Source organism: Mchenga conophoros, linkage group LG7 (genome assembly GCF_057382185.1).
Source record: "Mchenga conophoros isolate Kocher_MC1m ecotype Shallow Benthic linkage group LG7, M_conophoros_male_GT1.1, whole genome shotgun sequence".
Classification (NCBI taxonomy): domain Eukaryota; kingdom Metazoa; phylum Chordata; class Actinopteri; order Cichliformes; family Cichlidae; genus Mchenga; species Mchenga conophoros.
Genome location: NC_140532.1, coordinates 15362987 through 15383416, shown reverse-complemented (window position 1 = coordinate 15383416; position 20430 = coordinate 15362987). Strand labels below are relative to the sequence as shown.

Sequence of the window (20430 nt, the reverse complement as noted above, 5' to 3'; positions counted from 1 at the left end):
TTTGAATACATTTGTTGGAAGGAAAAAGCAGCTGATCAAAAGCTTTTATTCTGTCTCCGCCACACGCCTGCTCGTGTCTTCCACATGTGTGTTACGCACTATATTATTTATTGCCTATACTTATTGATCACTTTGCTCCATGAGTGCATTCAATGATGTAACACCCATAAAAAAAGTAAGTCAAATCCAGGGAGCATGCATTTGCACATGCAGGGGAATGTGGCCCGCTATCGATTCTCTGCGCATTTCTTCGGCTACAGTTGCTGGTTGTAAACACGATTTTATTAAATCCAGGAACAAGGGATGAGGTTTAGTATTTTGTGTCTCATTTATATTCCAGTACGTTTACACCAGTGATTGAATATGTACTGATTTTGTGATCCATTCTCATACAATTCCCCCACAGCTCCCACATCTATGTCCCTCTACATCTGAAACAGCGTAACACAGAGGATATTATCAATATTCTGCATTTACAGTTCCAGCTCTCTGCAAGGAGCTGATGTCACAGCCGATCAGCAAGCAGTGTGCCTTTTGTTTCTCCTTGCAGTGACAAAAGCACGACTGTAAAACGGGCACTTGTGGACTGAGCGGCAGCAAGGCTCTGCTCACCATGAAGGCAGCAGCACAAACAAAGAACCTGCGCAGAATGAATGCTTGTTTCGTTGTCCAGCAGCCAGAGGATTTTCAGTGCTCCTACACTCAGTCAGTCTGAGGGGTTTAGTCATTAGTCTTGGTTACTTGTGTACATGGAAAATCCCCAGACCCAGTTCTTTTACCGTCACCCCACATTATTCAAAGCCTGAAAAAGGGATGAAAGACAAGAAGCAAGAATCACATGTACCTGCACATGTATCTTCATGTCCGTCTACAAACTGCCCACTCTGTCCTCTGTAGCTGCTCCCCAGCTTAGAATAAGATTATATATCAGCTAATTTAGTATTAGTATTTGTTTGTCCCCTGATTGTTGCTGTCTCTCTGCTAGTGTTACTGTTGAACTGCTGTATGAAGCCATATGGACTGTAAATAATGATCCATTTACTCACAGAGTTTTGAGTTACTTGTACTTGTTTCATATGCCTGTGTGCTTTTACTCTGCTAGATTTAAGAGGCACGTACCGAGACTCTGAGATATAAGGGCCTAAATTTACACCGATTTCTGTTGGAAATATCCAAAATATTTTTTCAATATAATGGAACTTAACATTAAATCTGACTCACTTCTAACTATTCTTGGAATGCTGAAGGAATGAAGCAGGTAGCCCAACATGTTTGTGCTACAGCTGCTTACTACTAGCTTACTACTTTTCTTTTTTATTTTGGAAAACCTTAAAAAAAAGCATGGCTAACTGAGCTAACGGAGACTTTGAATTAAATTTATCCTGTTTGGATGTTAAATTATTCTCAAATTTTATAGCTTCTTTTCCACATGTTATACAGGAGCACTCGTCAAGTTAGAGAACTTGGAACAAGTTTTTCTCCACTTCACAGCTCTTATTTAACATGGGTTTTCTTGAACATTATCAGAACTAGAATTCAATCCATATTATTAAAATAATTCTTTTGGTATTCTTATTTTAACTCAAAGGTGAGAATCCCCCAGATGAAACAATGATGAAGCTTCTCACTTTTAAGTCTTATCATCCCATCATATTTGACTTTTCTAACAATTCTGCAGCGTTGAAGTTGCCACCTGAGGTTCCTGGTGGAAGTAAAATCAGACAACCCACTGAGTCTCAGCTCCTTCATCTGCATTGGGGACATTAGCTGGAGCGATGACATTCTACAGGACATACTTCGTCTGTGGAGCAATTTACAAACTGCTCGTATGAGAATGTTTACATCAACTGAGCATCTCATTTTAGGTTGATGTGCAGTTTTCTATTACAAATGCAGCAGAGCGGTGAAGAGAAAAATCTTAGGAGAAGTTGCAACTTGTAGAAACTTTAATGTCGACAAACAAAAGTGAGTAAGAGAGTTTTGCAAAAAGTCAAAACAAGCACAAAAAGTTTGAAGTTAATACGCAAATATCACGACAACCACTGAGAAAAACACAAAGAAATGTAACAGGGAACTTGCAAGCATGCAGAACTAATATTCTATTTTTAGTATATGCAAAAAAGGAGAATTTTTTTGTATATACAAAATGGTATTTACAACACATATGCTGCTAATATTTATGTAATGATCTCAAATACACAGGACTGAGATTTCCATGAGTTTATGAAAAATGCAACAACAGGCAATCGAGCAAAAGTTATTCTGTGTTTTCAGAACATTTCCAAATATATTTTATTTTTATTTAGACCCATGGAAGTCTTTGGTGGTGTATCGGGCTGAAAAAAGCTTGAAGTATAACTACAGCCTATACAGCTACCAATGAGATGACACTGACACATGGATCCTGTCCTTACAGATGGAAGCTGCGCTGGTGTTCATCTGACTGACAGTAAAAGCGCTCAGTCCTGAAGGTGAAAGTCTTCTTAACTCATCGTGATCATCTCATATTTGTCCTTCAGACTGCTGTCATCATCCTCTTCGTCTTCCTCGTCCTCCTCTTCTTCCTCCTGGGGCTTCTCGTGCTCGACGTGGGGGTGGTGCAGCTCAATGAACAGGTAGTATATGACGGCCGCGACCACTCCCCCCACCATCGGTCCCGCCACTGGGATCCACCACCAGTTGTCTGCGGTGCTGCGTGCAGAGAAAAGGGAAACAGGAAGGAAGAGTCAAAAACACCAGTGGGAGAAAAAAGAGGCAGCTGTTGATCGCCGGTGCCTCCATCGGATCATGCACAAGCATCGACTGCATCTGTCAAGCGCATGTGACACTATGTAACACGTGTCACCAGCACGGGCTCACTTCGATAAATAGCTCAATGAAAGATTTGAAGAGAGGCAGGGAGATATGTCTGTATTTACATTTTCATTTCACAGAATGTGTCCACATGTTTATAACTGCAAAATTATTTTGTAAGTAAGAGATCATCAAATAAAGTTACTACATAAGTGTACATTTAGTATGTGATGCATAGTTTCTTTGTATACATTAATGATCTATCCTTCAGAAGTTATATATTCCACGCATTTTAATAATAATACCACGTTTAGACTTTTTCACCTAATGGCCAAACTGCCCACCCATCATCATCATATAATCATCTATATGTGATTCGACTCCACCTACCTGAAGACCTCCATCCCCCATCCTGCCACAGCTGTGAACAGTCTGGGTCCCAGGTCTCTGGCTGGGTTCAGGGGGTAGCCACAGTTCAGCCCCATGGACACGCCGATGGCCATGATGATCAGGCCGATGGCCAGCGGCTCGACGCCTTTAGGAGCTCCGATGTTTCCGCCGTCGATGATAGCAAGAATGCACAAAACCAGCATACCTGTTCCCACCACCTTCGAGAGAGGAACAGCAAACCTCTGATTAATGGATGAGTTTGGCTGTGTAGCTTTGATAAACGCTGGTAACATCCCAATTACAATAATATACTACATGGAGCAGCAGTTTCCCAGTGACAGCTTTTACCCATCTGCCATCAGACTATTAAATTCACAACGCACATCATAATAAAGACATAAGCCATGGATACAGTCTAAACGCTGAGCACAACTCAGCTGTAGTTTTTATTTGATATATTAGATATATATTGTTTATATATTGTTTCTTTGTTTAATGTTCTATAACGCGGACCAGTGCACATATTAATATATTCATTAACTCATTTCATGTCATTTATTTGAGGGATTTTTGTGCAATTTGAAGTAACTAAGCTATTTGTTTACTTCACAGTCATATAATATGCCATCATGTGAATTTCTTCAAACTTCTATTATAAAATAACTATAATTTTCTAACTGAAAACATCTGAATACAAATTAATAAAACATGTCCAGTTAATGTGTATAGTGATCTGGGTGCATTTAAATCACATTTGCAACGTCTTAACTCTGATCCCTGTGCAGATGATTCACTCTGACTCAAATCGTACTTGACCTCTGAGCATGAGAATGAAAATAACATTTGCATAAACACAATCGCACTAAGCAGACTTATCGCAGCGCTTTACCTGCTGTGGTTTCCACCATCTTTGGAAACACAAGCAGACGTGTTAATTTTGTATTGCTGCAACAAATAAACAGACTGGAAATGGCGTTAAGTAAATGTGACCTTCTGCAGAGTACCAGGAAATGGACATTAGGGCCAAAAGTGAGCCGAAAAGGGGGTGTTCTCAGACTAAATAGGCCGATCGATTCTGCATTAGCCACATTGGCCAGACTTTACAGTATTTAGAGGCAGAAAGAGAGCGGAGGTCAGTGGTTCACCGCGACTAGAGCTTGCCTGATCAATGAAGCCGCCGAGGACTGACAGGTGTCTGCCGGGGTATGAGGCAAAAATGTGGCCCGTTGCATTGATACCCGTCACTGACAGAATCCCACTGGTGAAGTCCATGAAGGCATCTGTGAGGAGCACAAAGAGACATCTGACATAACTGCAACAAGTCACAGGGATCCATTTCTATCTTGTGCAGTCAAACCCAGGGTTAAAATATTCTCACAGCGGCAGCTGAGTGTTGTGCACTTAATCACTTCTTTACATAACACTTGTTATGGCTTTATATATATATATGCAAAGGAGGCTTCACCATAGTATAATCCAAAGACTGCAGCAGCTCCTGCAAAAGCACCAAGAAACTGAGCGATGACGTAGAAAGGAAACTTCCAGATCTTCAGTTTGCCCAAAATTACCATGGCCAAAGACACAGCGGGGTTCACATGGCCCCCTGGGAGAGAGGACAAAGCACAGAGTAAAAGAGGGGTGCAGTGTGTGTGTGTGTGTATGTGTGGGTGGCTGGCATGATATCCTCTCCATCATTAGTGAGGCTGTCACATTTACAAGAGGCAACAGCAGGGGAGCAGCCCCCCAGGGCGGTTCACGGTTTGTTTTTTTAGAGGCAGAATAAAGGTCACTACCTCAAAAAAACAAAAAAGATTCTGTTGTTATTTTTAATAAGGCCAGGTAGTTTTTATATATATATATATATATATGAGAAACCTGCCTGTTATATCTCTTCATGAAATACTATGGGTGGGGGTTTGATTTAATTCAATTCAAACCCCTGCTCACATGAAGTAAGCATTCTCACTGGGACTGAGTCTGGTCTCTGCTATAGACAGATGAACGTAGCCTATGATCAATGCAGTTTGCAGGACATTTAGTGCCCAGGGTTATGTACGACCCCAGAGAGGCTGTGTTAATAAATCAATGGTCAGTACACATTTGGTGGATCTGGACAGAGAACTGGCACCTTCCTGTTGATGCCGGAGCTGGGGGAGGTGGCACATGGCCGGACAGGAAGCCATAAAGATTTAATACTACAAGCTGCATGCCTCATGAGTATCAATGTTTTTATTACAGCAGCACGTACAAGAGAGTCGTGTCAGATTGTTTTATATGTTCAGGCAGAGACGGTTTGTATTGACTATAAATTAAGAGGTTAAGATAGAACGCTAAACAAACTTTTAACAACTACAATGTTAAAACTTTTTACTTTTGATTTTCTTCACAAGTGTGTCAGCTCTGCTGGCCATGCATAAATTAAGCAGAGCTAATCGGGGTCTTGCAGCCCATCTGAGGCCAACTTTATGTCAGCAGAAATAAAGAATTAACTAAATAAGAGCAACATTAAAAGCGGCATTTACCTGAAACTCCACCGGCCACATACGCTGCCATCATCAGGCCTACAGAGAAGCCGATGTGGACGGTGAGGGGTTCGCCCAGGGTGTTTCGACTGAGGACGGTCTGAGCGACGGAGCCGCAGCCAAACAGCTGACAAACAGAGAGGAACATATCATTAATCAAACTGAAATAAAGCAATCAAATCAGCTGAAGGAATTACAGGAACTTCTAAAGCGAGCAGATGCAATGTTTGATTTCTGAGAAAAAAAATAGTTTCATTCTAAAAGAAAAGAATACTTACAACCAAGACAAACGTTCCCAGGAATTCTGCCAGAAATTCCTTAAATATTCCATGTTTTAGAGCACAGTGTTGCCTCATGCTTCTCTTGTTTTGTACTTCCATGTATCGCCGTGCCAACAGATGTCAAAACTGTCAGGCGCTTTGAATCCCTGGAGCTCATTAGAGTCACATCTCCACCTCTGCACAGCCTCAGCCATTAAGAGCAGGCCATTGATCCATTCGTGCAACTACCATTCTGACAGAGTTTCATAGCTGAGGGTTACCAGCAGACGAGTTTTGTGTTGTTTTTACATTTAAACTAAGCTTTCTCTCATTTTTTTGTTCAAAGTCAAAGTCTCAGACTGACAGAAATGTCACACAGCTGTATTTATTTCAGTGTCTGGAGGCGTATATACACTGGTGAATGTTGAAAAAAGCATTTTAGTGCATTTAGTTATTATCTTAAGAACGTTCACGCCACGTCATATTCATTAATACACCAACAGAATAAATTAGAGATTAAGAATAATCAAGTTGGTCTGATAATGCAGTTATAAATATCACCACAAGAGGTCAGCATTGGCAAGGTGCCATGCAGCTCAAGGTGGAAGTCACACCTGAGTTGTTAATGACATTTTACTCAATTGTGAAATGTTCACAGTGACATTAAATTCCAGATTGAATTCTTTTTAAGCGCGGGTCAGTCAGATCCCAGGTCGTCTAAGTCGTTCACATCGTCCTCTGCGACCTTAGTGACGGGAGTGGCCTTCTTCTTCCGCCTGTTGAAGCAAAAACATTAAATGATGGTGATGACGTGATTTAGTGCAGCGGCATGTTAAAGGCAGAGAGCGATCGATCACCTCATCTCATTCCGCACTGCACTCAGCTGGCTGTGAAGCTGCTCGTTGGCCTCCATCTGCTCATCCAGCTCTCTCTGCAACTTCTTTTTAGCGTGTTCCAGACGCTCGATCTCCTCCTCCGCCTCGTCCATCTGCCTCTTCGCCGTCTTTAGCCTCTGAGTCAGCTGCAGAGTTCGGGGAAAAACGAGATAAAGAATCACGAGTCGAGTCGCCTGCTGAAGAGAACATCGTAACAAGGTTTTATTCGTGGTTAAAGATGTGTCGACCTGGTCCGTCTGGCTCTGCAGGTTGAGGCGCTCCTCGTCTCCCTGCATTTTCATCTCCTTCAGCTTGCGCTCCAGCCTGCGGTTCACTTGTTGTAAGTTGTTGTTGTCCCTGAGAGTAAAAGCAACAAGGGATCATGTGCCTGTTTTTTCCTCCAGCTTTGTGTAACTTAACACACTCCTAGTGTGCAGACCAGAGATGATTTTTCTTACAACCAAGTGATAAATGGGTCCACCACTCACTGAGAGCCAGGACCAAGAATCTGAGTTTCTGTAGTTGCACTGATCCATACAGCCTTAATCCATATTAATGTCTAAAACTGATGAGAAGTTGTTAAAGTAAGGTCACTTTTTGCTGTGTGTTTGCTCACTTCTCTTCTCCTTGCAACCTCTCCTCCAGCTCCTGGATGCGGATGTTGAGCTTGGAGACGAGTGAGTCCTGGTTGCTCTTCTGTGAACCTTCCAGATGAGCCACTCTGCTTTTAAGGTCCTTATTCTGCCAGAGAGAATACGATGAAGAATTTTAGCTTTTTAAAAAAAAAAAAAAAATCTGTAATAGCAACATGAAGCAGTAGTTTCTCAGGGTGGTCGCAGTTTTGTTTGCTTCTTGCACAAGAATGTAAGAGCTTGAGGTTGTTATTCCACGGATCCAAAGGGGGGAGGCAATGGTCTATTAAACAAAGTAGGAAAAAACAAGCTTTGCAAAACTTTGCACAGTTGTTAACCCTCAAGCATGTAAGCAATACAGTTTGGTGAGCAATGCTGAGAGTAAGCTGAACCTTTTTTGTATCTTTACAAGAAATTTTTAAAAAAAAAACTCTGCAGGGCACCTTTGAGCAGGTTTCCATTAACACCATTAACATCAATGCTGATATTGAACATGAATCTTACAATTTGAACGCCATGCTGATTTTATTCCACATGCATTTACATGAGTATTTCACTTGATTTTGGTTATTATTTAAAAGCAAAAGCTTAAAAGAGCTGAGTATCTAACTTGGATCTTAACCCTCATTTTTCAGCAGCAGTCTCTTGCATCACATTGACTCCACCTTAAGATTTTTTTTTCTCCAGAAATGATTTCACTCTGTTTAGCTGTCTGGTGTTGGGGGGTTAGGGATAATTACCTGCCTCTCCAGGCTTATCTTATCGCACTCCAGATCCTGCCTGGCAGATCTCTCCTGCATCAGTTCATTCCGCATCTGATCCATCTGTTAATGCAGAGAGAAACATAGTTTTTATTATCCATTATACATGTACTGCATAACATCGCACATAAGAAATACAGCTGGGACATATGGACACTGAACTACTAATTTATTATTTGCTGAGCTTGTACTTCATATGTTTTCCCCCTGAAAGTAGACTTTTACTTATTTTCTCTAAACTCTCAGTTTGAGGTGTTTTTTTTCCCTGTTGGTTCAATGTGACGTCAAAGAAATTGATATTCTTGCTTAGAGACACAAAGGCATCTCAGATGCACAGAGTTGCCCGGAGGCTGTGAGGACAGACGCATCTACCTCCTACCGTTCAAACGTTTTGTTTGTGATGGGCAGCCAATCAGAGGAAAGTTCGCTTAAAGAGAGGAGGACAAAGTATAAATTGCAGGGTAACCTTTGAATAATGCAAGAAACATTGATTTAAAAGGAATATAAGGCACTAGAAATGTGCACAAGGGTTCTCCTTTAACACTAAACCTCACAACTTGCTTTCCGTTCACATGCATTCTCTTCAATACTGACTGCAAACAAGACCATGTGTTATTACAAACTTTCAGTTTAAATAAAAGGTTTCCATAAAAACAGAGGAAATTCAGTCCGGTCTGAGCGGACACATCAGATCTAAAGGCTCTCCTCACTAATAACATCCAGAGGCCCAGAGGAGGGAGTGTGAATACTTGCTCACAATAGTTAGCTGTTTTTGGGGGAGCAGGGAGTGGGGGTGGGGGGCTTAGTAGTTTAACCAAAAGAGCATTTTGTGTCACCTACTGTGTACTACTTTGCTCCCCTAAACGTAGGCCAGCATTAAAAGCACACTGAAGATGAGGAAGCGGTGAAGAAGCATGATTAATGACCAGACGAAACAACAAAACAAACTTGTTTTACGCGCAGCTCAGAAACATCAGCAGCTTTGGGTGTTTGCAGAGAAATCTGAGCTCTCAGCTCAACATCTGTTTATGATCAAAACAGAGCTGAGGGCCCAAAATTGAGACAGGCAATAAATCTATCACTGGTAGGTTGTTGTTTTTGTGGAGGGAAATTCATGAGCATTAGAAAAATGCAAAATGTGAGCTTCATCTGGAAAAAAAAACACACACACAAAAAAACAGCAAAGACAACAAGGGAGTAAACCTGCCTGCTCCTTGGTTTTGTCTAATCGCTCCATCAAGCGGTCAGCACTGCCGCGCTCATCACAAAGGTCTTCTTCCAGGTGGCTGATGCGCTCCTGAGAGGAGAGGAAATGAATGAAAAGATGCTTCAAACCATCATCGACTTCATTTAAATTGCACGCTGGAAGCACAGGGGACATGAGATATTTATCTCTGGAGAATGTGGTTAGAAAGCTGACTCAGATTAGACGAGGGTATTGGGTAACATTATACAAGGAAGCCTTCAGGAAAAATGCACAAAAAAACCCGCTTTGCTATTATGTTAAACTCTGCTTGCGTTAGCAGTGGATGTGTGTGTGTGGGGGGTGGGGGTAGGTAGAAGAAGGTTTCTGAGAACGGTCGGACAGGTCTGATAACTTTCAACAGTAAATACGCTCTTCCTCGGTTGATACAAAGTGTCAACAGTGCGCACGCTGGTATCACTGTGTAATGTTTTTGCATCGGCAAGACAAACAGGGCTGAGCTGCGAGACGCTGTTTCCAGTGAACTTCTCCTCACCCAGAGCAGGTACAGGTGACAGTGCAAATACACGCAGAGGAACAGGTAAACATTACGTGTGTGACTGCGCGCTCTTACACGTGTTATAGCTGGGAATATTACTGTTGCCATCTAACCATGTGGGTAGATTTTCATCTTTAAGCTTAAACTGGAGGATTAGATCTACAGTGAACTCTGAGATACTTTTGTATTACTTGGTTTTATTAATGCAGCCACACAAATTTTAGTTAAAAGTCTCGCTCCAGGTCTGTATAAACAAGAGGCAAGCACCTGGAAAAGACAGTTTAACAATGCTTCATTTTAACCTTTCCCTTTCTGCACCCATAGGGATGTAGGTAAATGAGCAGACACTGTAAGACAGACACTTAAGTGATTACAGGATTGTTTTTCCATCTGCAGTCATTTTTTTCTCTAATTCTGCCCTGGGAACCTCAGCACCTTTCCCCTCATATCTGGAAACTCTGGTGTGGAAAGAGCAACAGCAAGAACAGTAAAGAACACTGCAGACATAAATAACAGCAGGCAGGCCACTGAATGAGTTAGAAATAACAGGAAAAGGAGGGGGTGGGCAATAGGTGGGTTGCAAAGTGGCTTGCACGGGCAGCAGAACAGTATCCAGACTAAAACAACTTAAATACTGTGACTATATGAAATTCTATTACGGATGATAACAGCTGACTAAAAGGACTTCCACTCCTTGGCTAGTTTGGAGATACAATTAAGCTCAATTTGTTACAATGTTTAATGTAAAATATTTTTAACAAATAAGTATATTAACTAAGGTGAAATAAAGGCTACGTCCACACTAGCCCGGATAGAGTTGTGCGTCCACATTGAAACGGCCGAAAACACTTACGTTCCAGTACTGCGCATGCGTGAAACGCAAGACGATTCGGCCTGCCTGATTTCTGTCTGCCGCATATTTACTTTCCGGCTCTTTGAAAGGTCAAGTTTTTAAATGGATTACCGATGAGGTGGACTTGTTGCTGCGAGTAACACAAAAGTACAAAGTTGCAAAAGCGAGTGAGAATTAACAACTTTGAAGAAAAGCTATCTGAAGCATGTACAAACTGATATTAATCTTTAATAGGGCTGTCGAAATTGAGAGCAAACAAAACAACTGCTGCCCTCCGCTATCTTTGTTTAATTGGTCACATGACTGCATCACATGACTAAAATGCGTCATTGTTTTCCAAGGTCTCATTTTTCGCTGTCCACACTGCGACGCGAAAGCACCGTCTTCAAATTTATTCATTTTCAAAACGCCTTGTAGACGGGAGGCCAAAACGGAGAGAAAACGATGCGTTTTCAAATGAAAGCGCATTAGTGTGGAAGTAGCCAAAGTGTTACCAACAGTCTTGTGTTCACTTGGGCTATGTCCACACGTACCCGGGTATTTTTGAAAACGCAGATTTTTCTATGCGTTTGCACCTTTCGTCCACACGTAAACGGCGTTTTTTGTCACTGAAAACGGAGATTTTAAAAAACTCCGGCCAGGGTGGATATTTTCTAAAACTCCGTTTTTGCATTTACGTGTGGACAAACGCAGCGTCAAAGATGTGCGCCTTTTCTGACGTCACAGTGTGCGCCACGTTATTGTTTCGGTGAAATGAATTTCTACAATACTGTTAATTGTAGTCTCTGCAGTGTTTAAATGCTTACATATACACACACAGTTACTGTCCCTCCACACATACGACTCGGTTCTGCTTCTATGCCCCAGCTTTGTTTACTTTTTCCCACCGAGGCTTCTAGACTTCTGATTGGCCAACATTTCTACACGGTTAGGAATATAGCGCCACCTGCTGCTTTGGCATGTTCCTAGCAGCGTTTTCCTTCATTTCTGCCTTTACGTGTGGACGGGATTATTTTTTAAAACGAAAACGGAAAATTTCCGTTTTCAAAAATACCCGTGTACGTGTGGACGGAGTAAAATAAAATAAAAAATGGGGTAGGAACAGGTTATTTTGTTTCTGTTACCATCCGAATGTAATTATATTGTTTCAGAAGGTAAACCATCAATCCATCCATATGTTTTTGCTTATCCCATAAAATGACACAGGAGGTGCTGGAGCCTATCTCAGCCACCATGGGGTGAGAGGCGGGGTACACCCTGGACACGTTAACAGTCTGTCACAGGACTAACACAGAGAGACAGGAAACTATTCAAATTCACCAGTTAACCAGGCCCCTAAAAATGCATGCCTTTGGAAAACCAGAAAACATGCAAACTCCACACCGAAAAGCCTGATGGAGCAATTGAACCCACAACCTTCTTGCTGTGAGGTAACAGTGGTAACCACCGCTGCATTTTGAGTTTGACAAGCTGGAGGTTCAGAGATGTTTTTACCTCCATGAGTTTGACCTGGCGCTCTCGCTCGTCCATCGCGGCAACATTCCTCTCCTCCAGCTCCTCCACCTTCTGCTCCAGCTGCCGGCCCCTCAGCTGGGCCTCCTGCTGCTCCCTGCGACACCTCCGCAGATCCTCCTCCAGAGGAAACAGCTGAACAAGAAAACAGCTCAAAGGTTAAACACAAAGCAACATGCAATGTCCGGTGCTGAGCAGTAAAGCAGACACTTCTACAGACAACACATAATCCGTAGAGTCTGACCACTTTTATTCAAAATCATACAAAACGTGCATGTTCTCATACTCTTATTTTTCTTTTGGTGACTAAGACTAATTCATGCTGATGAATCAGGGAGACGGTGAGCACCACACCTCTTCCTGCAGTTTTTTGGCTGCCTGTCTGGATTTCTCCAGCTCTGCTCCCTTTTCCTGCAGCTGTCTCCGCAGCTCGGCCAAGTCCCTCTGACTCTTTTCTTTGGCCTCATCGACCTGGTTCTGAAGCACATCTGTGGACGCCTCACACTCCTCTATGATGCCATTCATCTACCCGTGCAGATAAACAAAGAGCTCAGATAAGCGAGACATAGGAGATGAAAGAAGTTATGCAAGCACGAGACTTAACAGCTGTTTCTGGTGATCTCATGGCTTCAGGGTTAAGATAGCAGACTTTCAGGCCTCATTTGGCTCCAAGAACACATAGAATTTTTTTGGAAGGCCTTAAAAGAATAGTTTATGTCCCCCTCTCACCTTCCTCTGCAGTTGCTCCATGGCCCTGTCCTGCAGCCTTCTCTCATCTTCCAGCTCAGTTTTTGTCTTCCACAGCTCCTCCACTTGCTTCTTCTCCTCCCTGAGCTTCTCTTTCAGGTCTCTGTGCTCATGGTTCAATTTGGCTAGTTTACCCTGTCAGAAGAAAACCCAGAGTAAAGAATTCATTTCAAGAGCATAGCTATGATGCTCATGAAATAATATGATATAGTAGACATGATGAAGTGTGCTCCATTTTTCTCCCGCTCAACCTTATTTCCTTGATACCTGCACGTCTTCCAAGCGAGTGAGCAGCGACTTGTTAGACTGACACATCTCTTCTTCATTCCTCCTCACATCGTCCAGCATTTCCTCAACCTGTTGCTTTTCCCTCTGAAACGGCATGAAGCAAAAGAAAACTGAACAAACTGAAAATTTGACATTTATCTCCCTACATTTGCACCCCTTTCCTCACCTCAAGCTGCTTTGATCTCTGCTCCAACTGTCTTTCTGTGGTTTTGTACTCCTGGATCACCTGATTCAGCTGCTCCAACTTGTTGTTAAGCTCTTGCACCTTCCCTCTCAGCTGATCTCTCTCCTGGCTCAGCTCCTTCAGTTGCACCTTAGCTGCACCGCTCTCCTCCTCCGCCTCGAGCTTCTTCTGGCAGAGCAGAGCATTGCTCTGAGAGACAGGGCGAAAGCAAAGTGTGAGATCAACATCGAAATATGACGTGACACAGGGGTGTGATAGATCAGAGCAAATGGAGGTATGTTTCCTGGTACCTCTTTAACCAGCTCCAAGTGCCCGAGCAGCTTCTGAAGCTCCTGTTCGTGCTCCTCCTTCAGAGCAGAGGTGTATATATCCTGAGTCTCCACCTCCTCTTTAAGTGCTCCCTTCAGGGCACTGAGCTCCCTCTCTCTGCGATGCAGCAAGTCCTCCTGCTCTTCCTTCACCTGTAGCATCTCCTGAAATTCTGCATGCAGCTGGGATAAATCCTGTCAAATTCACCATCACAAATATATATTTAAGGGAAAAAGCTGCTTTACATCTGCTATATTTTGGCTCGCGGGCTTTCATTTACCTGCAGAAGGACTTCTTTCTCTTCATTTATCACCTCTGCTTTCTTTGCTCGGTCCAGCTCGTCGTGCATCTCTGAGAGCTGCTGCTGAAGGTCCTGCATCTCTGCTTTAGCTCTCTCTTTCTCAGCCTTCATTTGAGCCACCCTGGCAACATACGAGAACAGATTCATATTTCATATCAAAGACAGGAGCTCGCTTATTCTCCTTAAATGCTGCAAAAAGCTGCTTAACTGGAATAGACTGAAAAACAGGAATCTTCACTTTTGAAACAAACTACCACTAAACCAAAAGTGTATTCAACTAACTGCTTTCAGTTCAATGCCCTTCATCCAATCATACATCAGAGTGCACTCAAGTGACCAGAGAGCATGAGCAGAGGCTTACACGAAGACCCTGAAAAACAGCATTGAGTTAAAGTTCTGTATCTCAGGATTTCATTAAAATAATGTTGTTGAGTTTTTTTCCAGTGGGAAAAATACTAATTTGTCTTTTTGCTTAGTTTAGAAGATCAAAAGCACTTTGTAATATGGCAGCAGTACTAGTTCCGTCAAAAAGCAACAAATCCTCCAGATCAGCAGGCTGTGCAGTATCATTTTTATTTTAAAATGCACGTGCTGGGCTCTTTCATGACCAGTAGCACTTGGACTTGGACCTGACCATTTAAATCCCAACAGTCGGTTTGTATATGGAGTGCTTCACCTAAACTGCAGAAACATGACACATTCAGGCTTGGCGAGTCTAGTTTGACTTTAGTGTCAGATGGCTGCCCCGCCCTGAGCCTGGTTCTGCAGGAGGTTTCTTCCTTTTAAAGGGGTGTTCTTCCTTCCCACTGTTGCCAAGTGCTTGCTGTTAGGGGGCTGACTGATTATTGTGTCTTCACCTTACAATATAAAGTGCACTAAGGCATTTGTTGTGATTTGGCACTAAATAATTAAAACCAAATTAAACTGAATCACTAGGCAGAGCTTTACTTTAAAGCTTTGGTGAATGACCTGAAGGTCACAGCCTTACTCCTCTTTGGTAAACTGAAGTTCTGCCTCAACTTCTCCCAGCTTGTCCCTGAGTTGGCTGAGCTCAGCTTGGCTTTTTATCAGCTCTTCCTGAAGTTTCTTCTTCTCTGTCCTCGCCTTCTCACAGGCTTTGGCTAAAGTCATTTCATTCTGCAGGAAAAGAACAACAACAGACAGGGACATTGTCAGTCACAGGAAGAGGAAGTGAGCTGTTTGGAGGTGACTCAGCAGGATGGGGCTACACTACACCTTCATCTCAGCGTCTAGTCTTTGCCTCAGTTCCGACACTTCTTTCTCCAGCTCTGCCTGTTTCTCCCGCAGGAGCTTTATCGCCTCTTCGTAGTCCTAAAAGCAAAACATTGCAATAATATAAGCAGTTTCAGACAAACACAATAAATCACATTGGAGAGTGAGCTGCCCTGACGAACATCTCATGCCAACACTGACTTTCTCCTCCTGCTCCACATTGGCAGCAGTTCTCCATTTGAGCTTGTTGATCCTCCGAAAGAGCAGGTGGACCTTTCTATGGGTGGTGGAGTCGTCATCAGTCGTTCTGGGCAGCAAGAAAAAATATTTAGCAAACACAGTAACAACACCGATGAAAAGATGAAACTTGATCTGGTTGCGGCAGGGCAGGACCTCCTCTGAGCGTGATGTCAAGTAGCTTTGGTATGCAGAAATAAAACATTGTTCACTTGACCTCTCTTAGGGGTACAACACATAATTCAGCATTTTTTTGTAAATAAATTGCACCAAACAGGCACTGGTAGATGTTTCAAACTTTCCAAGTGCAGCAGATATTTTATCAGTAAAAACATGGTCGTGCTCTACATTCCTGACTTGAGAACACACATCTGGAGCAGCTCCCCGTATCAGACTGCACTGCCTGATCTCAACCACACACTCACCACTAGACCAACAGGGAGTACTGAATATACTATTATGAAAAATGAGACAATGTTATACACAACAAATATAACTTGTTTTTGTTCGATTGGTTTTTTATTGGAAATTAGGTTGAAAACAGGAAACAAAACTTGTTTATTAAGATAGTTTAGAGTAACAGCAGAGCCGTTATGGAAGATATTACATATTTTAGATGGAGCCTAGACAACTGCCCCCATCACCCGGACCACTTGCTTATCTGATCTCAAGCTCAAACAAGCTGTTTCTCATGGAAAATGTATAGATAAAGTCTACATCCTTCAGAGTTTATGATTTATAAGTATTGTATGTACTGTTTGTGCAATGTTAACCATGTTGCCAGATCGTCTGTAAAGCACAAACATCTCCACCGCACGTGTTCACATTAGTGCACAACTCCTCTATTTTGAGTCTGATATACGGATATACTGGTAAGGAAGTATGTGGGGCATTGCAGGTGAGGTGTGGATGAGCAGGGGGGGGAATATAGAATGAGACCAAGTCAATTAAATTGTTTTTTAAGGAAAAAGAAAAAAGGGGAAACTATATTATACTTTTATTTCAGTAAAATTCCTTTGTTATTGCTAATAATTTATTTTAAAAAGGGTCTAAATCTCACAACAGGTCATATCCTGTTTGCTAGACTTCAGAGAGCTAATAATGTGACAGCCTATAAAGTAATCCAGAACACTGTCATCTGACATTTCTAAACTTTTGCTTTTGTGCACTTTAAACAAACAAAATTGAAAACGCTGAACTTTAGAGGTGCCGGTCACTGTTCTTTGTAACTGTTTGCACAAAGCCTTGCTCGCTGCTCCTCCAAGTTTACAGTGTGTGCTTAAACGCTAACAATACAAATCAAGCTGCCTTTCCTGTTGGAGTCTCTTATTTAAGGTATAGGCAAACACCGTAATTCAACCCATTTGCAAGAAATCAAATATATGCTCTATAGTTCCTAAAATGTCTGTTTGCCCCTTTAAAGTAAAGTGCCGAAAGCTTGGGGGGACTTACCCAGCCTTCAGGTAAGTGAACAGCATTTGTTTCGTCGTGTCTTCGGCTGGATCTACTGAGAGCTCTTGCTGTCCTTTCAGAAGATCGGGAGTGACCTGATTAGGGAACATACGGCAAATAAATCTGATCTTTCAAATGACAACTTTGCCCTAAAACAAAAGCCTGTACCTGTGCATCTCTTTCATCAGATTCATCAGCCCGGTCACCGCTTGATGCTTTCTCTGCTCTGTGAAGCCCTTTGGCGGTCGTATCTTTGTTGCTTGGTGGCTTTAAGTTGACTTCTCCACTGAGGAGTCGAGCCCTGGCCGATCCAGGAGGGTACATCCCGCCCTTCAGAGACGAGTTCCTGCTAGCTGAAGGGGAGGGCGAGGAGGATTCAGAGGTTCGACTGCTGTCCACGCTGCGTGACCGACGACACTCCTCGAGGTTCAGCCTGTTCCTCGGGCCTCTTCCCCTCCGTTGGTTGCTGTTAAACTGGCTTATTAGTTTCCCTACAGAAATGATGGAGTCGGTCTCCACTAAGTTTGGGGACCTTGGAGAAATTTGTCCACCAGATGGAGGCGCCTTGTTCTGGGTCAACTCAGCAGGGTCTTCTCCTGGGCCCTCAGCAGGCAGAGGGATCCTGGGTTTGGTCACGTTGGTAGTCGGTTTGTTTGAGGCTGTTTGTGAAGGAAACCCTGGGCTCAGTTTATTATTTTCAGGGCTGTAGGATCTCATGATCTCTGGGCGTTTCTGATAATTAAACACGGGGGAGTTAACCATCTTCTGTGGCTCAGGTGATAGCTGTCTGTCATCCATGGACCTTCGCGCCATACCCGGGTTGTACCCTGCCTGGTGAGTGATGACAGAAACGTCCCTGTTGCTGTCCTGGCTTGAACTGTTCAGAACCACATAGGGTTGACCTTTAATCCCTTGAACCTGAATCCTCACTCCAAACGAGTTGTCCTGGCTGCCCCTGTGACTGTGCTCCAGCATGTAGCCCCTCTGTGTCCTGATGTCTGGAGAACCGCTCGGCCTGTGAGACTCCATCCCAACCCCTCTGGAGATAAACTGGTGGTAACACGCACAGACAGGTATGTTAAAAATGACACCAAGAGGGAGACTGCACGGGAGAGTGAATTGAAAACCGATGCTTCAGGTTGGTCAGGCCTTATCATCTGTTTACAAAACACTGGAGCAGGGTTGGAGCTTAAGAGGGAACGTAAGGACAGACATCGAAGGAGCTCCTCCCACAGCTGCACATAAAGACACAATAAATGGATGCTGGTGAGTGCCTGATATTGCTGTGCAATGAAAACAGCTCTTTCTGTGTGCTAATGACAGCGTACTATTGTACAGCCCGAGCTGAGCCAACTGCATGACGACTACAACTGGCTGAGGTGGAGAGGTGTCGTCATCCGCTCCGTCGTATGACACTTGAGGAAAATGTTTGTCAACAAACACACTACTGTGAGGCTGTAACACACAAACACAATAGAAGACAGTATGGTGTCTTCCTACGAGCCCCATCCTTAGCATGCTGCCACTCCAAATAACCCTCGAATGACCAACACTTTTACAGAAGTGACCCGGTGAGGTCATTTGTGACCCCAATATATTGTAGGCAATAATATATATATTTTTATTTCACTCTACATGGCTTTATTGTGCGTATATCTTTTCCTTTAACTATTCCAAAATGTGCTGATTTAGTTAACTATCAATGTTATGGAAAATAATCATGATAATAATAATAGTTTTAAGGGATTTATAAGCACCACAAAATCAGAAAAAAGAGAGAAACATATTAAAAATGTTCATTTTTCAGCCAGTCCAGCCTCAGTTCATTGCGATGTTTGAACTTAGACTAACTAAACAGTAACTTTCACCAATCACCTATCAGTCATAAACTACTTTTGGTTGCCAGGTTGTAGAAAAAACAGCACTCCGCTGCTTTGTCCTGTTAGTTTAAATTGACCAGCCCCCTTCAATTCCCCTTAAATCGACTGCTCAGCTGATGTTAAGTAAAAGTTAAATGACTTGGTTAAAAAAAAAAAAGACAGCAAATTGTCCCATTGGTGGGTTTTCTACAACCTGCCATGTTCATGCGTAATAAGAGCTTCTAACGTTTCATTGGGTCGTTCTTACTTTGTCATTCTAGGTACTTAACATGAACTCATTTGTCCTTGGATACTACAGTATCTGCCACTCACACACTTTATCCGGATAAACTTTACTTCGCTACTTTAAAAAGGATACAAGAACTCTACCTGCTTCTGTTGTAAAAAGACCGCGACTTAATGAAAAGGTGTAGTAAAAAGTTGGAGTAACATCTTTAAACGCGCTGCTGATCACCGCAGATGGGGTATCTTTGAAGGATTGAGGTCGTTCGCGTTATTTAGAGCAGGTTTTGTTCTTAATCTCAAACTTACCGTATTGTGTGAGCGCTGACTTGTCCTCCTCCTCCTCCTCTGTCCGATCGGACTGTCCAGCCTCCACCCGCCGAGACATGATCAGCCCCGCTCAGAGAGGCGTTCACTGTCACACAGAAACATCATATGACTGCTGCTGCTGCTGCCTAGTGCTCGCTTTGAGGTAGGCTTATACATAAATCTATAATAATGATACGAAGAATTCCCTACATGTAATTGTATTAGTAGTTCTGCAGTTCTAAAGCACGTTTAGTTATTTCTGATTCATGATTATTTAGGATTCATATCCTTATAATACTTCCTCTTTTCTTTCTTTTCATGTATTTATTTATTTGTTTTTGAAAGGGTCGAAATATTTTAACTACAAATATTCGAGCTAAAAAATAAATAAATAAAGGCATGGGTAAAGGAGTTTTTTGGTTTTGTTTTGTTTTTTGTTTTTTTTTATTGCAGGTGATTTTTTTTTTTTTTTAACCTGGCAACTCACACAAAATCCAGATTTGATTTCAAAGAGGTCTTAAAGGAAGCTGCCTTGTTGATATTTGGCTAAAGTTCTTATTGTTTGTAAAACTGTATTAATTTATATTTGTGGCAACATTTGCAAATTCGTGGCATATGCAGTACTGTGCAAAAGTCTTGAGTGACTTTATAATTTACTTGGAAAATTGGGAGTAGGTGCAGCAGTTTATTCAAAAAACCAAAAAGCAAAGCAAAAACTGAGTTTGTGCAATTCAACACGTTTTGTTATGACCGCCTTTATTCTTCAACACAGTCTGAACTCTTAGACAAGTTTTCTTGTTATTCCTTTCAGTAGACTTCAGGAAAAGTTTTCCATGAAGGACATTCAAAGATGCCCAGCATCCCTAGCTGAAAGCCAAAACCATGACAGAGCCACCACCGTGTTTCACAGATGGCCGCAGACGCTCAC

At 42.4% G+C, this 20430-nt stretch overlaps 2 protein-coding genes across 3 annotated transcripts; both read right to left on the bottom strand.

The window, feature by feature from the left end:
- Positions 1–1928: 1928 nt before the first annotated feature.
- On the bottom strand, positions 1929–6200 carry aqp9a (aquaporin 9a). The gene is made up of 6 exons (XM_085282434.1): positions 5984–6200; positions 5706–5832; positions 4649–4786; positions 4345–4463; positions 3184–3401; positions 1929–2691 (listed from the first exon to the last, which is right to left on the bottom strand). Exons 1-6 carry the CDS (start codon positions 6083–6085, stop codon positions 2484–2486), a joined length of 912 nt encoding a protein of 303 aa, XP_085138560.1. The 5' UTR covers positions 6086–6200; the 3' UTR covers positions 1929–2483.
- Positions 6201–6330: 130 nt separating this feature from the next.
- LOC146569849 (cingulin-like protein 1) lies at positions 6331–19622 on the bottom strand. Of its 2 annotated transcripts, none has more exons than XM_085282431.1 (19): positions 19503–19622; positions 17260–18141; positions 17092–17186; positions 15604–15709; positions 15406–15501; positions 15158–15306; positions 14149–14290; positions 13850–14062; positions 13542–13748; positions 13355–13459; positions 13070–13222; positions 12695–12865; positions 12323–12475; positions 9441–9530; positions 8213–8296; positions 7457–7581; positions 7089–7197; positions 6823–6986; positions 6331–6741 (listed from the first exon to the last, which is right to left on the bottom strand). In XM_085282431.1, exons 2-19 carry the CDS (start codon positions 18118–18120, stop codon positions 6663–6665), a joined length of 3102 nt encoding a protein of 1033 aa, XP_085138557.1. In that variant the 5' UTR covers positions 18121–18141; positions 19503–19622; the 3' UTR covers positions 6331–6662. The 2 variants fall into 2 exon arrangements, with proteins under 2 accessions (XP_085138557.1, XP_085138558.1); XM_085282432.1 differs by having other exon boundaries at positions 17260–18326; positions 19503–19544.
- Positions 19623–20430: the final 808 nt, after the last annotated feature.

Bases quoted from the DNA above. Each gene is read 5' to 3' on its own strand.
- aqp9a (XM_085282434.1), bottom strand. From the start codon at position 6,085: ATGGAAGTACAAAACAAGAGAAGCATGAGGCAACACTGTGCTCTAAAA. The intron at 5,833-5,983 runs GTAAGTATTCTT...TCTGTTTGTCAG, and splicing joins TGGGAACGTTTGTCTTGGTT to CTGTTTGGCTGCGGCTCCGT. The intron at 4,787-5,705 runs GTAAATGCCGCT...CCTCTCTCCCAG, and splicing joins TGTGGCCGGTGGAGTTTCAG to GGGGCCATGTGAACCCCGCT.
- LOC146569849 (XM_085282431.1), bottom strand. From the start codon at position 18,120: ATGGAGTCTCACAGGCCGAGCGGTTCTCCAGACATCAGGACACAGAGG. The intron at 13,460-13,541 runs GTGAGGAAAGGG...ATGCCGTTTCAG, and splicing joins AGAGATCAAAGCAGCTTGAG to AGGGAAAAGCAACAGGTTGA. The intron at 8,297-9,440 runs GCAGGTTTACTC...CTGCATTAACAG, and splicing joins TAGACAAAACCAAGGAGCAG to ATGGATCAGATGCGGAATGA.